This window comes from Macaca mulatta, chromosome 3 (assembly GCF_049350105.2).
Source record: "Macaca mulatta isolate MMU2019108-1 chromosome 3, T2T-MMU8v2.0, whole genome shotgun sequence".
Classification (NCBI taxonomy): Eukaryota; Metazoa; Chordata; class Mammalia; order Primates; family Cercopithecidae; genus Macaca; species Macaca mulatta.
Genome location: NC_133408.1, coordinates 196,646,328 through 196,664,314, shown reverse-complemented (window position 1 = coordinate 196,664,314; position 17,987 = coordinate 196,646,328). Strand labels below are relative to the sequence as shown.

Below are 17,987 nucleotides of genomic sequence, written 5' to 3'. Positions count from 1 at the left end.
TTCATCTCATCTACCCAGAAATCATCAGTCAATATCCTGCTATAAATCCATCCAGATCCTTGTGTGTACACATGGAAACAAAAATGAGTTCTTCCTACACGTTCTAAGAGAGTTTGTCACTAAGATTATAATTAACATCTTTCCATATGAATGTATACATATTTCTAGAATACCATTTTCAGAAATACACATTTAAAATACACATTTTAAAATTTACATTTCAAGCTAATCTTGAGAGAATATTTATTAAATCACTCAATAAGCAATAATAAAACAAATTATTAAACTTCTAAAAATAAATTTCTGGGCCAGGCGCTCACGCCTGTAATCCCAGCACTTTGGGAGGCCTAGGTGGGTAGATCACCTGAGGTCAGGGGTTCGAGATCATCCTGGTCAACACGGTGAAACCCCGTCTCTACTAAAAATACAAAAATTCGCTACATATGGTGGCATATGCCTGTAATTCCAGCTGCTCAGGAGGCTGAGGCAGGGGAATCACTTGAACCTTGGAGGTGGAGGTTGCAGTGAGCAGAGATGGCGCCACTGCACTTCAGCCTGGGTGACAGAAAAAGACTCCCTCTCGGAAAAAATTTAAAAAGACAGACAAATAGAGCCAGCGGAAGATGGCGAAGGGCAGGAGGCCTGAGCTCGGTGCGCGGGAGAGGAGGTCTTCTGGGCTGCGACCTCTGAGCACGCAGGATTTGCAGAACTTAATACGAATGTGAAGAACTTGCAAAGACACTTGAAAACAGCCAAAGGGATGACATATCAAGAAATAAATTGGCCTTGGCAGAACTGTATGAAAATGAAGTGGAGTGCAGATCTTCCAAGTGTGATAGACCTAATGCTGCAGTCTTCAAGAGCCCATGGACACCACCTCATCGTCATTCACAGGTGGAGGATACAGACTGGGCAATTCCTTTTGTAAGCAATCTGAATATATCTATGGAGAAAATCAGCTGCAAGATACTCAGATTTTGCTTAAACTGTGGAGCAATGGTTTCAGTTTAGATGATGGAGAGTTGAGACCTTACAATGAATCAACAAATGCTCAATTTCTGGAGTCTGCTGAGAGAGGAGAGAGGCTGGGAACATGGGCTCACGCCTGTAGTCCCAGCACTTTGGGAGGCTGAGACGGGCGGATCACGAGGTCAGGAGATCGAGACCATCCTGGCTAACACAGTGAAACCCCGTCTCTACTAAAAAAATACAAAAAAAAAAAAACTAGCCGGGCGAGGTGGCGGGCGCCTGTAGTCCCAGCTACTCGGGAGGCTGAGGCAGGAGAATGGCGGGAACCCGGGAGGCGGAGCTTGCAGTGAGCTGAGAACCGGCCACTGCACTCCAGCCTGGGCGACAGAGCGAGACTCCGTCTAAACAAAAAAAAAAAAAAAGAGATTTTATACATCCTTTTTACCTACTAGTACATTTATTTATTATAGATATATTACTAGTATCAGAAACTAAAGTTTTGCCTTGTATTTTACAGAATTATGACTGTTGTGAACTTAAACAGAAACACATAATGGTCAGCAATTCTTTTTTCTGAGATGGAGTTTTGCTCTTGTTGCCCAGGGTGGAGTGCAATGGCATGATCTCCGCTCACCGCAACCTCCGCCTCCCAGGTTCAAGACATTCTCCTGCCTCAGCCTCCCGAGTAGCTGGGATTACAGGTAAGTGCCACCATGCCCGGCTAATTTTTGTATTTTTAGTAGAGAGAGAGTTTCTCCTTGTTGGTCAGGCTGGTCTCAAACTCCTGACCTCAAGTGATCCACCCACCTCAGCCTCCCAAAGTGCTGGGATTACAGGCGTGAGCCACTGCGCCCAGTCTAAAGGTCAGCAATTCTTAAGAAGATATGGTAAACAGCAGCAACATTTCAAAATCAAGTAATTACAGTCCCTCCCAAAGCTTGCCTTGATCACATTCATTTATTCATTCAACACATTTTTCTAGGAAACTCACTATACACACTAAACACTCTTCTATGTGCTCAACCTAGAACGTCTTCTCCAGAACCAGACTAGTGTAGAAACACAGGAATGTATATTCTGTCGGACAGACTAGATCAAAAGAATTACCAGCATAAATGTTTGCATTTCTGAAGCCAGAAGTGCTTCCTTCTCCCCAGATACCACGTCATCCTTAGTTATCACTTCTGGTTAGTTTCCCATCGCCACCATAACAAGTTACAAAATGTGGCTTAAAATAGCACAAATTTATTATCTTAACAATTCTATAGGTCAGGAGTCCAAACAGGTTTCGTGGTGCTTTTAAGATCAGTTTGTTGGCAGGGTTGCAGAGGAGAATCATTTCCTTATCATTCCACCTTCTAGAGGACATCCACATTCCTTGGCTTGTGGCCTCCTTCTTCCACCTTAAAACCCAGCACTGTTTCATCTCTACGACCCGTCTGTTATCACACCTCTCTGGCGCCAGCCTGGAGGGGCTCTCTGCAGGACTCATGATTAAATTAGGCCCACTGGATAATCTGGGCTTATCTCCTGGTCTTGAAATCCACAGTAACCTTAATTACATCCGCAAAATCTCTTCTACCATTTAAGGTTACATACAGGTTTGGAGATTAGGACATTAACATTTTACATGGAACATTAGTCTTCTTGCCTACTACAGTGCCCCCCTATCCCCGCTCCACCCCTGTGTTAAAGATTCAGATCCATCACAAATAAATTTACGTCACTCATAGGTGCTCAAAAGTCACAACCCAGCATCAACTCTAAATCCAAAATCTTATCTGAGTCTCACCAACTCAAAAGTCTGAAATCTCACATTAAAGCCATCTAAATTTGGGAGAGGATCTGGGTGTGATTTCTGGGGCACAATTCTCCTCCATCTGTGCACTTGCGAACCTAGAGAACAAGTTATCTGCTCCCAAGTATGATGGTGTGACAGGCATACAGTAACAGTTACACACATTCCTGTTCAAAAAGCAGAAATTGAGATGAAAAAAGGACCCATCAGCACCAATCAATTTGCAAAACCAGCCAGGCACCATCCTTTAAGTTTCAAGGCCTGGGAGTAATCTTCAGCTCACTGCTCAGTTCTCCGGGCTTGTGACTGTCTCGGTCATCTTTACTTTTTCACGAAAGGTAGCACACGTTTGCAGCTGAGTATCAGCTTGTTTGTTTCTTCCTTTATGTTCTCTAAAGCTTTCTGTTAAAAATGGTGGTTTTCTGCTGCTATAACATTGTCAAGAAACCTGTGGGTCTCTTACGTATGTCATGGAGATTCACTCACTGAGACAGGAGGCTCCTCACATATCTTTCCTCGAAAATCCTGTCTCTACTTTTGGCTTTTTCTGAAATAGCTGAGAGGATCTATGATTTACACCCTTAATCTCTTCAAAGAGCCTTTTGTGTGACTTGATACTCAGACCTTTTGATGTTTGTGAAGTATTAGCAGGTTATACAGCCATAACCTTCATCACTTTCTCTAGAGAAGGCCGTCCTGACAGTGAATCTCTTAAGTTTTAGTGGCTGTTGCTTTGAATAGGCCACGAATTTCCCAAATCATCAAGTCCTGGTTTCTTTATATGTAACAGTTCTTCCCTCAATTTATCTACCTCCTTCCACGTTTTACTATAATCAGCAAGAAGACAGCAGGCTGTACCTTCCACAGCTTGCTTAGAAATATCCTCAACTAAATATTGAAGTCATCACTTAAAAATTCTGCTTTACCCATAACTACAGGACACAATTCAGCTTAGCTTTTTGCCACTATGTAACAAGGACCCCTTTCCTCCAGTTTTCCAATAACATAGTCCTCATTTTCTACCAACTGTCTATTCATGATGATTTCGATATTCTACAGCAATCGAGGTATTCTCTACGATACTTTCTTCCTTCAAGGCCTCCCTAGCATTAACATTCCACATTTCTACGAACAGTCTGTTTAAGGCAATTCAGCTTCTTTCTGGCATGCTCCTCAGACTTCTTCCAGCCTCTACCTACTGCCCAAGTCCAGAGCCATTTTTCCATTTTTAGGTATTTGTTACAGTAGCACCCCAAGTACCTAGAAGTCTTTGATGCCTACTTCGCTGCCAGATGACTTGAATATGCTACTGTATTTGGAATTCACCTTTCTCCAGGGTCACTGCTCATTTCAAAGAGGTGAATTTACCTGTGCTAGGGTTTTCATACTGGGAGTGCTACCAGAACTACCACAGGATGAAAGTGGTGAGCCCACCACTGCAGAGAAGTTTTCTCAGCACCATAATTTAGAGGAATTCTTCTCAAAACAAGCCCTATTCCTTTTCACTTACTGAAAACAACCTGAATAATGTATATCAGCCAGCTCCATTTCAAAAAGATTACCAGGGTAAAACAACTTTTTCATGGGTCAAAATCATCTTGAACATTGTAAATCAAAGGGCATTGTCCTGTTTTGGATTAACAAAACAGGAAAAACAACCAAATCTTGTAAAATTATTTGAAATTTTCTTGTTTTTATCATTTCAGTGCCTATAGATGCACATACAAAAACAACTGCCAGTTTTGTATATAATAGTCTTCCAAAATAGAGATTTATATTAGGAGAGAATTAAACATCCAGGAAGGATGAACAGTATTTCATGTGTGCTATGTAGTGTTTTGCTTCATCGAGAGTCATTTTCATGAATTATTTTTACTACTGCAGTCATCTTAAATTTATAATCATCTCAAAAAAGATGTCACAATGAACAGACAACCATGCGTGAGGTCAGTCATTTTGCATGATGTACGTAATCAAAAAGTTTGAAATGTCTGTTTACTAATAAAGAATGTTTTCACTGAAAAAAACATACAAAAAAAAAACCAAAGACAAATCTCTGACGGTTATTTAGTTTGGAGCTCTACTTCTAAAATGTAAAGTGGTGATATTCTTCTCCCACATAGTGGGATGGATTAAAAATTACTCATTAAGCTTTATTTAGCTGTAACAATCCCATGAGTTAATCAGTAAGCCGGGTCATAAATTCAGGCCAGTTATCCATGGGGACTCTCTTGAGTTATGAAGGAGAACACAATGGAAGACACTGGCTCCCACACAAGGAATCAAGGCCACCACAGCACGGCATCCTCTAAGAATTCCCAGCTAAGTCCAGGTGCCACAGGTAAAAGAAACAGTGAGGCACCCAATGATCTGTCTAACTTCCAGCACACAACGACAAATGCAATAATTTGTGTTTTTCTGTTGAAATTTTTCTTTAAAAAAAAGTATTACTGGATACTTCTAATGCCATAAAAAGCAATAAAACAGACATATAATAATTTGCATCAGATAATGCAAGATTAAAAATAAATTCCAAATGTCCTTACTAATAAAAATTTTAAGGTATATTTCTTATGAAGACAAGTCGCTAAAAAATTGTTCTTCACAAACTAGTAGCTAAGAATAGAAGATAAGCTTTAGACAATCAGATGTGTTAACATTCCAGTACTAAAACCATAACCAGTTTAAACAGTCAGTCCCCTTTTTACTGGTAATTAATTTTCTTTAATTAAAAGACTTACAGATTCAAAAAATATACTTTCCCTCGTGCAACAGTTTAAAATGGGGGAAAGTGGCATTCATTACCTCAAATGTCTTCTTTGAAAATCCCTTCTCTCTCCTTTTTTTAAGTTTATGTCTTTTATTAACTCACACACAGTTACTTGTCTTCTGGTTTGTTGAAGCAGTAGTCAGACAACATTTGCCACAATAATGTCTGTCAAAGTGACTTGCCATAAACACCCCAGCACCACAATCATCAGATGGGCACTCTTGACGAAGACAGCTCATTTTGCCATTCTCATCCACCTTCTAATACTTGAGGACAGCCAGCTTCACCTTCTTTCTCTTGTGCTTCTTCCTCTTGGGAATGGGGTAAGACTCCTTCCTTTTCTTAGCACCACCAGGAAGTCTCAACACAAGATGAAGAGTGGGCTCCTTTCGAATGTTGTAGTCAGACAGTACATCCATCTTCCAGTTGCTTGCCAGCAAAGATCAGTCTCTGCTCATCAGGAGGAATTCCTTGCTTATCCTGGATCTTGGCCTTTACATTTTCTATCGTATCCACAGGTTCGACCTCGAGGGTGATGGTCTTCCCTGTAATTTTATGAAAATCTGCGTTGTGGTGGCGGCTCCCCCGCAGATGGCGGATGGAAAGGGAAGCTCCTTCTCTTACTGTTTCTTTTTTTTTTTTTTTGAGACGGAGACTTGCTCTGTCGCCCGGGCTGGAGTGCAGTGGCCGGATCTTAGCTCACTGCAAACTCCGACTCCCGGGTTTATGCTGCCTCAGCCTCCCGAGTAGCTGAGACTACAGGCGCCCACCTAGTTTTTCGTATTTTTTTAGCAGAGACGGGGTTTCACCGTGTTAGCCAGGATGGTCTCGATCTCCTGATCTCATGATCCGCTCGTCTCGGCCTCCCAAGGTGCTGGGATTACAGGCTTGAGCCACCGCGCCCGGCCCTCTTACTGTTTCTTAACGAGTGTGAAAGAAAACTTCAAAAACGTGGTAGGGATTTAGAATCGCTTTGGTGGAATATGCTTCTTCCAAGTTTACTCATATTTCCCGTGAAACAACTATCATTCACAAATGTTCGGAAAATTCTTAGAAGATTCAGAACTATGAATTATATTGCTAAAGTTGATGAAGGTAAGTCTATTTTATTTATTTGATGTGTCTAACAATAGCTAATGGAAATTAGTTTATAATCTATATAGGATTTCAAAATAGATTCAATTTTAAGATCACTATGTGCTGAAATGTTTAAAAGCTCATCAATGTTATTTGAACTTCATGAAAGAGAATACAAATTTTTAACATGAATCATCAATAGCTTATTAATTTTATTGATTATAATGAAAATATCACTGATAATAAAAGCAACTGAAATTATAGGCAAAATTTATTTCTCTCTCCAGGTACATCCTCAATATTTTTTCTAAATTATTATAAAAACTTGTTTACAAACACATATATATGTACATACATATTTAATTCTACATATACAATGAAAAACAAATCTGTATTCTTCTGCATTGAAGTCATTTGTGTAATCATTTTAGCCCCAATGATTGAAGTAGGAGATAAGAAGTTATAAACTTCTCAGAGCTAAAGAGCATTCATCACCACCACACACACCACAGTTCTTGGAAAACACATGGCAAAGAACTGGTTAGAAAACACACGTGGGGCCGGAAGCAGTGACTCCAACCTGCAATCGCAGCACTCTGCGAGGCTGAGGGCTGAGACAAGCAGATAACTTGGGCCCAGGTGTTCGAGACCAGCCTAGGCAACACGGCAAAACTCCGTTTCTACAAAAATTACAAAAAATTAGCCAGGTGTGGTGGCATGCCTATAGTCCCAGCTACTCAAGGGTGCTGAGGTAGGAGGATCACCTGAGCCCGGGAGGCGGAGGTTTCAGTGAGCCGAGATCACGCCACTGCACTCCAGCCTGGGTGACAAAGTGAGACCTTGTCTCAAAAAACAAAAACAAAAATAAAGACAAAACCAACAAACACCACACACACGCATACACACACACGCGCGCGCGCGCGCGCGGGGACAGAAAAGAAGCACTGCACTTCGAGGCACACCACTGTTTATCTGAATCACAATGATTAATAACACAAGACATAATTAAGCTGCCTCACTGAAAAAATCAAGCATATGTTGAAATAAAACTAGAAGTTTCTTATGATTTATGTATGAAACTGCGGGCAAATTATAACATTAACCTCTTTGATCTCTAAAACACTGTCTTCAAAATTCTACTTCAAAACTTTCAGATCCATCGATGGGGTAAAAGAGCCAAGCCCCTGACAACACGCAAGCCCAGACATTAACGGGAAGAGACTGGCACACATAAAAGGAAAGGGGCATGAAACACTATGGAGGCATAAAACAGCACAGTGGGACCAAGAAAATGCAATATATGCCTTTCTGCCTCATCTATGGTTGGAGAAAAAGTATTTTGTGCTAGAAATAAAGTTGAGAGGTAAACAAATGCTTGATAACAAGGGGATATGGCAAAAATCAATAATCCAAGGAATGTGATTATTTTCCTAAAAGCAAAGGGAGTCTACACTGTTCAAGAGAATGCAATAATCAGCGTTATATTTTCCACAAGTCAGACTGGCAAACCACGACATAGAGAACACAGCTCTCAAGCACCACGGTGGGAATACTGAGCCGACACCCTGGGCAGCACTGTCCACCTGCACCTTCTGTGAGGGCGGGTGTTTTCTAATCTGTGCTGTCCGATAAGGCAGCCCCTGGCTACATGTGGCTACTGGGCACTTGAAATGTGGCTTGGGTAGCCGAGGATCTGAGTCTGTGCTTCTATTTAATTTACTTTAAAACACACGTCACTGGTGGCTACCGTGCAGGACACTGTAGCTTCAGGTTGCAGATACAGACAACCAAGTAGATGATGAGCCTGTTCACCAAAATAGGGACAGAAAAAGGAGACTCTTAAGAGGGAGAGATGTTGGACTCAACTTCAGACCCTGGGAGGGGACAGAAGAGAGGTCCCCGGGGACATCTCCTATTAAGCAGGTGCACTTGTGTCTGGAGCTCCAAAAAGTTACTTAAACTAAAGACCCAAATGTGAGAGTCACTAGAATGTAGCTGAAGCCACTTGTATGAAAGAGATTGCCCAGAGGACCAATAAAGAACTAAAAAACTAGGCTGGGCGCAGTGGCTCATGCTTGTAATCCCAGCACTTTGGGAAGCGGAGGCAGGCGATCACCTGAAGTCAGGAGTTCGAGACCAGCCTGGCCAACATGGTGAAACCCCGTCTCTACTAAAAATACAAAAATTAGCTGGGCGTGGTGGTGGGTGTCTGTAATCCCAGCTACTCAGAAGGCTGAGGTAGGAGAATCGCTTGAACCCTGGAGGTGGAGGTTGCAGTGAGCCGAGATCATACCATTGCACTCCAGCCTGGGCGACAAGGCAAGACTGCCGCAAATAAACAAACGACCCTAAAAAACTGAATACGAAAAGAAGTTTAGGAAACAGTGAAAAAGAGGAGAAAAAGGAACCCACAAAAGAAACCGAGAAGCCCAAGTAAAGGAGAAATCACGTGAATATGGTGTCTATGAAAGAAGTGGGTGAAAGAGGGTCAGGAAAAGGAAGGACGAGGAATGTCAAATACACACAAAGGCCAGGAATGCCGCGGGGCTGAGTGGGCACCACAGGCTTCATCTAAGTAGGGTCACAAAGGCAGTCAATGAAACACTGAAACAGTACCCACTAAAAATCCCAAGTACGCCAGGATGAAAGTCAAACACTTTTCTAACAGGCTGTCTTTGGTAGCCTACTTTCTTATTTTAGTTATCTGACACTGGAGTAGAGCCTTTATTTTTTGCCCCCTTACAATACAGCCAGTGAATATTTACTCATATTTTAAAATAGTGGATATTAAAAACGTTACATCCAAATTTCCACGTCCAATGATAATATATCTAAAATTTCCTCTCAAAAAAGGAGCTGGCAATTCTTTTATTATTTAACCAATTTTAAAATATTAAGTCATTCACCTAATCCAAAACTCAAAGTGATATAAAGATAGTGCACTCAGAAGAGAACGTCTGCTCCAGCCCCAGCTTCCTCGGCATATTCAGACACAAGTGTTCATGTTTATGAGTTTCTTGTATATGCTTCCAAGTTTCTTTATGCATTATGAATATATATTCTCATTTTTTCCATCCTTCTTACAGGAAAAGCTGGTTCTTCTATATACTGTCCTGTGTCTTCCCTGTTTTCATGTATGCATCTGTCTCGGAAATCTTTCCATGTCAGGATACAAAGGTCTCCACATTCATTTGTATACCCTGACAATCAGTGTCACACAGAAATTAAATGCCAAATCCTAACTCTGAAAATAAAAGGGACTAACATTAATCAGTGAGGGCTCGAGAATGAGTTATCAGCCTGGGAACATACTAATCTTTTAAATACTTTAAAAAAAAAATCAAAATTGAAAGCAGTTAAAATCTGTAACAGTTAAAGTAAGCCTATTTGCTCTCTCTAAATACAAGAACCTAATATGTTTAAGCCATAAATAAAATTCCTAGAGTAGTTTCTTAGAGGAAATAGGTGCTGTACTCATAAAATCAAGCCTACACAGAAAGTTCCTTCACCCATTAAACACCTTTTGGAAGCAGTTCTCTAGTAAACCTCAGACCAGGGCAGTGATGCATTTCAATCCAGCAATTACTACCCACAGCAATGGGCTGTCTGCTACAATAAAAGCAAGTGTCCTGGTTCAGCTGCTACGATCCTCAGATCTCACATCCTGCTCTCATGCAATTAGCCTGCAAAGAGCTAATGACCTAATCTAGGAGCCACAGTTTCACTGACATCCACTTCCTCCGATGGTAATAAACACCAGTGAGTGAAGACAGCACCTCATTAGTTGGCTACATTAGTGTTTACAAGGCCATTTCAACCGATGGGTTCCTTACTTACAGTTCATTTCAAAGAATGCTTTCCTAACCAACAGAAATCACTCTTCATATGATGAGATGGCATTTTGTAACAAAGAGAATTCTGTAGGGTAACATGAATTAATGTCAGACCTGCTTACTTACTGATAGCTTTTGCCTGTGCAGCATCAGTCCCTTGGGTCCTAGCAGAACTACTACATATATTTTACACTGTATCCAACTGAGCATTTTCCTGTTAAATTCTCAAGAAACCACTAACATATCACTCAAAATAGAGGGAAAGAAAACAGTTTAAGATTATTGTCACAATTTTCTAAGCACAAATTGGCCATATTTTTAACTTGCATATTTTGTTTTGTCTGAACCAAAAGTTTATTTCAAAGGCTGAAAAACAAAAATTTATTTTTAGGGATAAATTGTCAAGGACAATCTAATTAAAAGGATACTATGAAGGCTGGGTGTGGTGGCTCATGCCTGTAATCCCAGCACTTTGGGAGGCTGAGGCAGAAAGATCGCTTGAGCCCTGGAGTTTGAGACAGCCTGGAGAACATAGTGAGGCCCTGTCTCTACAAAAAATACAAAAAATTAGCCAGGTGTGGTGGTGCACGCCTGTGGTCCCAGCTACTCAGGAGGCTGGGGTGAAAGGATCGCTTGAGCCCAGGAAGTGAAGGCTGCAGTGAGCTATGATCACACCACTGCACTCTGGGCAACAGAGTGAGATGCTGTCTGAAGAAAAACAAAACAAAATAAAACAAAAAATACCTCACAAAACACGAGTACTATGAAAAAAAGCCTAAAAAGATATGTAACACAGTGGTTCACTAATGCAGGTATGAGTCCAATCTTTCAAATGGGCGAATAAACTCACATTCGTAAGGTACTACAGAAAATATTACACATAGGGTACCTCAGAGCCTCACAGGCCAGAAAAAGGTCTCAGTATTTGTTGGTTTAGAAAAGAAAATCACGAACGATTTTTTATGAAACGCTTGGACAGCAGAATATCCTACATCAAGCTCTACCAGAAAAGAGCAGATGAAACTTAAGAGGAGAGCAATTCCCAGGGAGGAAGGTACGTTCTCTGGCTGGCGCCCCCGGCACAGACGCCCACGGACACTTGCCTGACTTTGGGCACCATCATGCGGTGCTGCACCATCAGCGTGTGGCAGACGGAGGCCATGGTGGTGAAGACCTCCTCGCTTGCAGAGTCCCTCCACACCAGGTTGAGCAGGGTGTTGGTCTGCTGCTTTGTGTCCAGCTTCTTCAGACATTCCTCTGTTATGTATGATACTGACAGTCTGCCATCCTCCTAGAACACACCAGAACAACCAGTCTCCATAAATGTGCTCAACTGGAACATCCTCTACACTACAAACGTATACGAAATCACATTCTTCTTCAGGCAAAGAAAGATAGGCATCATCTCAAAATTATCCGCATCACAACAAACTTAGTGTGAAATCCTCTCGAGATCCAGTCCACAGCAGGCATCCATTTTGCCGAACACAGTAACAAACTGTGAATACCCGGTTTTTGCCCATGATAACAGTAGCTTCAGTATTTACATTTCAAAAAAACTTCATTTCCTATTTTTTTTTTTTAGATCAAGCTGTACTAAGACAAGCATACATAGTGAAACTATTATCATCTGATGGCATTTTCATTTTAATTTGAGATCACCATTTAACCAAAATAAGTGAAAGTATTAAATTAAAAAAAAAATTTTTTTTTGAGGCTGTCTTGCTCTGTCACCCAGACCGGACTGAGTGGCACAATCTCGGTTCACTGCAACCTCTACCTCCCGGATTCAAGCAATTCTCCCACCTCAGCTTCCCAAGTAGCTGGGACTCGCCTGCCTCCACACCCAGCTGATTTTTGTATTTTTAGCAGAGACAGGGTTTCACCATGTTAGTCAGGCTGGTCTTGAACTCCTAACCTCAAGTGATCCAGCCGCCTCAGCCTTCCAAAGTGCTGAGATTACAGGTAGGAGCCACTGCTCCCAGCCTGTTAAAGAACTTTTTAAAATCAAAGGCTATACAAAAGAAATCTATTTTATATCTTAATCTCTGAATAAAACCCAAGCCAATCTATGCAATTTACTCATTTGGGGCAGTAACCAAAGACATATACTTTTTTCATATATACGTGTATATATGAATATATATACGAATGTGAATATACACATAACATTGCATATTGCTGACTGTACTGTTTGGAAACTTGGATGAATACAATTTATGTAATTTATAGTAACTTACCAAACACTGCTTTATAGATAAAAGCAGTAAATTCATCTGTCAAACATGAATCTTTAACATAAAGCCTAATAAAAGGTATGTCAGAATGAGAGAGTAATCCTAGCACTACTATTTTTGTAGTGTACAATTTCAAAATAAATTATACATAAGCTACAAGTGAACAGATTACACAGAAACCTAAAGGCAAAAGAGCTTATCAAGGGAGAACTCTGACCTTGGAAAAACCTCATACAATCACATTAGGTTTTATATAATTAAGTGCCGTGGGAAAGAAAAGGCAACACAGAAACACACGTAAGAGACCTGGCAAAGAAAGAATGACTTGGAGTGAACCCTACGAGTGCCCGGCTCAAAACGGGGTCTTTAGTTCTCAGCCCAAATGTGGACAATCCCCAAGGCAAAGGAAGAATGAAGAGAATAAACGAAAAAAGGAAATTAAAGTATAAAGTTATATAATACACAGACCTTGAAACCCTTAAAAAAGAATATAAAGTAGAGTAATATTTTCTACAGTTGTAAATAATTTTAAAAATCAAGAAACTGATCCCACTTCTTAAATGTTCAAAGTGTAAGCACAAGCAAGAGAGCCCGCAGGCTCTTTCCGGGTCCTCACGCTCTGCCTTCGTCGTGTCTGCACACCCACAGCGGGGAAAAACTCTGTCCTCTCTCGCTGAGAAAGCCCACAGCCTCATCTTCACATGAATACAAAATTCACTGTGTATAAATAAGGGTTTAACTTCACAAATTCTATGGGAGGTAACCATTTAATAACTTTCTTCCAAAAACAAAAATTTTATCTACGTTCCATCTACAGAACCCACTTTTTATAACCATACAAAAAAAAAAATGAAAACTTATTGGTGTACAGTTTGGACAGATCCAACAGTTCCAGCACCCACTATCCACTATAAAAGCGGCTTCACCCCTTTGTAATCAGCCCACCCCTCAGCCATGAGCTCTGGCAGTGAATATTATCTATTCCTTTCTTCATCTTTTTTTATTAAAAAAAAAAAAAAAAAAATCAAGCCCTGACCTTACTTCTCGATCCTTTTCTTACTGCTGTGATCTCTTTCATTGGATGCTGGTGAAGCTTTGTCCAGGAAGGTGCGGCACTGCACTGACACACCCGCTTCACAATATTCTACAAATTCACTTCACCTGGAAGCCGAGACCCTCTCAAGTATATTTTGTGATTACACTTAGTAGTAATCAATATAAAACTCCTTAATGAAAAAATAACTTATGATAGCCACACCTTAAGCCATTTCAATTGCTTAAGACCAAAAAAAGTCACTGGCAGTTAAATTCTTTAAGTGAAACACAAATTATATATGCTTGTATATATAAAGTTTTTTCTCTCTTGAAAATATACTGTAAACTCAATAGTAAGGAAGAAAAGAGGTAAGAACTTTAAAGTAATTTTAAAATAAATAACATTTATCCCCTATAAAATTACCAGGAATTAATGGAAGACACTACCCAGTGTTCACAGGATAGGGTAAAAAGGAACTTTTTGACCCAACAATTTCACTTCTAGAAAATATTTCCTAATAACTAAGTTAACATACAGTATAATCCTATTTTGCCTAAAAAACCAAGCACAAAGCTATGTGTCTCCATTTACACTTCCATAAATGTACTAAGAGAGCGGTGGAAGAGACTGTTTCCAATCATTACAAACTGTGGGAGGGGGGCTGAAGGGGCTTCTCTGCAAAGGCTGCTTGCGGGTCTGACTCGTGTAACTGAAACTATAGGTGGACAGAAAGTTAGAAGATCCCATGGGGCCGCTTGCATCGCAGCCCCCCAGATGCAGGGCACGGGGCTTACCGGGCTTGAGGGCTTGTCGGCTTCTTCACTCTCCTCCTCGGAGTCGCTGGCTGAGTCGTGACAGCTCGCGCTGGCAGGAGAGACTGGTAACTGAGAGAGGAAGGTGTGCAGCACCCGCAAATACACCAGCAGCCCTTCCTCAGAGAGGGCCCCTTGGTAAAACAATCAGTGAAAACCTATTTTAGTTCAACATTATTTTTTAAAATGGAAAACGACGCCATTTTTCCTCACATGCAGAGAGGCATTTCGGACCAGATCTTATTTTAAAAATTCTAACTGTGTTATAATAGGAAACATATTTAGATTTTGTCCCCGTTCATGTCAGAAAGCACCTACAACTCTTGGAATTTCCTGAAAGGTAAGTGTCTCTTGTTATTCATAGCCAGCCCTTTGTGATCACACTTGAGTTTATGCACTGAAGTGACTTACGATGAGGCCATCTAGGGGACTCAGAATGGGGCTTTTCACCAGAAAAACGCAGTGATCAGAGGGCTGGAACGTTCAGCCCCACGCACCAACTCCCAAGGGGCTGTCTGTGGGGAGGGACGCTGGAGAAGCAGCACCACAAAACTCAACAGGAAGACACAAGGAGCTGGGCACAGGGAGGTGTTGAGAGCGTGGAGTGCCTGGAGAAGGCACGGAAGCTTGGCATTCCTGCACACCTCAGCTTCCCGAGTTCCGTGAGCTGTCCTAGTCAATTACCAAACCCAAGGAGGGGCTGAGGAGCCCCCATTTTTGCAGGTTGGTCACAAGTATAGGTGACAACCTACTACTTGTAATCGGCCTCTGAAGTGGGTGTAGTCTTGCAAGACTAAGCCCTCAGATGATGGGATCTGACATTATCTCTGGGTGGACGGCATCAGAATTGAACTGAACTGTAGAATACCTAGTTGGTGTCCACTGCAGAACTGCTTGGTGTGTGGGAAAAAAAACCACACCCACATTTCTGCTCACAGAATTTTTCAGTGTTGAGTGAGAGAGTAAGAAAAACAGTTTGGGCTGGGCGCAGTGGCTCAAGCCTGTAATCCCAGCACTTTGGAAGGCTGAGGTGGGCAGATAATGAGGTCAAGAGATTGAGACCATCCTGGCCAACATAGTGAAACCCCGTCTCTACTAAAAATACAAAAATTAGCTGAGTGTGATGGCATGCGCCTGTAGTCCCAGCTATTCAGGAGGCCGAGGCAGGAGAATCACTTGAACCCGGGAGGCGGAGGTTGTAGTGAGCTGAGATGGAGCCACTGCACTCCAGCCTGGCGACAGAGCGAGACTCCGTCTCCCCTCCGCCCCGGCCCCAAAAAAGTTTGGTTTTCGGGTTTTCCTAAATTTCTTTCATGAATAATTCATGCATGTATGTATGTATGTTTTCAAACATACTACAGGAAGATGTTATTCTAGAAGAGGCACACTGGAAGTTTAGCAGAGGTAGGGAAACGGCCTCACAGAAGTGCTTTCCCATTTAACTCCGTTAACTCTATTAAAATAATCTGTGTGGCCCCATAAGACATATATGTATGTCAGTCTTTTCCACTGTATCTGGACAGTCTCCCCAGGAACGCTGCCCATACCACAGCCCTTCAGCAAATACACTCTTCCAGGAGAGGCCCACCTTTCCATAATACCCGCCACCACACGACCTTCTCTTGACTCATCTGCCAATGCTACCCATATGCGTGTTCAGGTAAAAAAGATCTTGCATTTCATACCCAAATAATTTTCGCCAACAGTTAAAACGAAATAGAAAAGCCAGGGCGCTCCACCACTCTTTCTTGAACATCTACTCTCTATTAACAACAGTGCATTCAGAAAGGGCTCATAAGGGAAAACGGTCTGTGCATCTGCTAGCGCCGGAATGATGAAATGAAAAATCTGATCTGTAAAAGGTGCTGCCAGAAACTCCTCTGTGAAGGCTGTAAAAACTTGTTGCCTGAAAAAGAAAAATAGAAGCTTTCTATAAAATCAAATTATACTGTCCACCCAAACCCTGATTAAAATAACCTTTCAAAATACCCTTCTAAAAAGATAAACTACTCTTCTAAATTAGCCAAGTTAACCATTTTAATATCAACTAGATCAACCTAAAGTAAACTTAATGTCTTCTCTATTAAGATAACCACCATGTTTTCGTTAATTTTTGACAGTTACTTAGAAAAGCAGGAAAACAGCCATGTTATGAGAATCACAAATTTATATTAGGCTACAGGCCAGAAATAAAAAGTACACTTTCCTATAAACTAAACCAACACTAACAAAGTAAAAATCCGACTTTCAAGTCTATATTGAAAATCACATCCTACGTAAAAGTTACAATCAGATATAGATCTTGTGAAATGACAAAATCAAGAAATCTATTCCAGTCTCACCTCGCACCTTCCGGACAGGAGTTGTAAATAAAGTGCAATGGTTTTAGAACATTCTCTAGCAAAATTTTTGCTATAGGAACTCGAGATAAATCAGAATATTCAATACTTGATGGAAGCTTGCTGTTAATCAACAAATAGAGAGACCTATAATACCCTACAAGGAAAAACACATATTTAAAATTTTTTACATATTTTCCTGTAATAAGGGAAAAAACTTGCCAATTTTTAAATGCTTTTTACAATCTCTACAGGTCCAAACCTAAGTTATTTCTTTAACATGTTAGTAAGGAAAACTAAACAAATATATAGGCAGCTGAAAGGTATATAAACCTCATGTACCAGCAACTGTCAACTACAGCCAAGCTCATTTCACCTGTATACACTCATTTGGAAGGAAGTCTAAGATGTAATTATTTTAGTATATCATTAAGAGACTATTTTTAAAACCATTATCACAGCTAAAATAAATGAAGAGGAGTTCCTTAATACCACAAATATCTAGTCAGTGTTCAAGTGTCCAACTGTCTCATGTTAGCAATTCTGTTTAACTAGTTTGCTTGCATCAGGAACTGAATAAGGACCAAATACTGTGATTTTATAATTTGTCCCTGATTTGTGCATTTTTTAAACACCATGTTGAACTCATAGAGTTGAACACATTGGTACGTTTCATTCCACTGTAGTCCCGACCTCACGCTGCTCCACCTGGGGCCCTGGGGTGGGCTTTAGGAGGCTCCTGAGCCCCAGGGTCACTGGTACTCCTGCGCCCCACCCTGCAATCAGCCTTTTCTCCAGGAACTCTTAAGCTCCTTTTAGAGGAGATGATGTATTTGGAGACCACAATCTGGGAACTGAAGAAGTTAACAGTTTAAAGGTAACTTATACGTAAACTGAAACAACTTTCAGAACCTCTTAAAATTTCCAGCCTATGCTTTTGATAGGAACTCTGGGTGGGGGGCAGTGAACATAAACTCTGGGTATCAAGAGTGATCCAAATAATATATTTTTTCAGAATCACTTACTCCATTTTTATAGAATAAGAACAACGTTCAAGTGCAATTCTCGAGTATCTCATCATATACAAGCATACTTGGTAGCACATTAAAAACAATC

General features: G+C 40.9%; 1 protein-coding gene and 1 pseudogene across 5 annotated transcripts in view; both read right to left on the bottom strand.

The window, feature by feature from the left end:
* UBE3C (ubiquitin protein ligase E3C) overlaps nt 1–17,987 on the bottom strand; it is a 139,413-nt gene that overhangs the window by 74,288 nt on the left and 47,138 nt on the right. For all 4 annotated transcript variants that reach the window (XM_077997821.1, XM_077997822.1, XM_015135374.3 and 1 more), the window contains 4 exons: nt 16,875–17,028; nt 16,218–16,438; nt 14,515–14,666; nt 11,551–11,738 (listed from right to left, as the gene is read on the bottom strand). In XM_077997821.1, the coding sequence (XP_077853947.1) occupies nt 11,551–11,738; nt 14,515–14,666; nt 16,218–16,438; nt 16,875–17,028 (715 nt within the window). The remainder of the gene's footprint in view (nt 1–11,550; nt 11,739–14,514; nt 14,667–16,217; nt 16,439–16,874; nt 17,029–17,987) is intronic.
* Nucleotides 3,010–10,597, bottom strand: LOC106997745 (ubiquitin-ribosomal protein eS31 fusion protein pseudogene; annotated as a pseudogene). Its single transcript, XR_013415838.1, has 2 exons — nt 10,574–10,597; nt 3,010–6,230 (listed from the first exon to the last, which is right to left on the bottom strand). The product of XR_013415838.1 is annotated as a ubiquitin-ribosomal protein eS31 fusion protein pseudogene (transcript).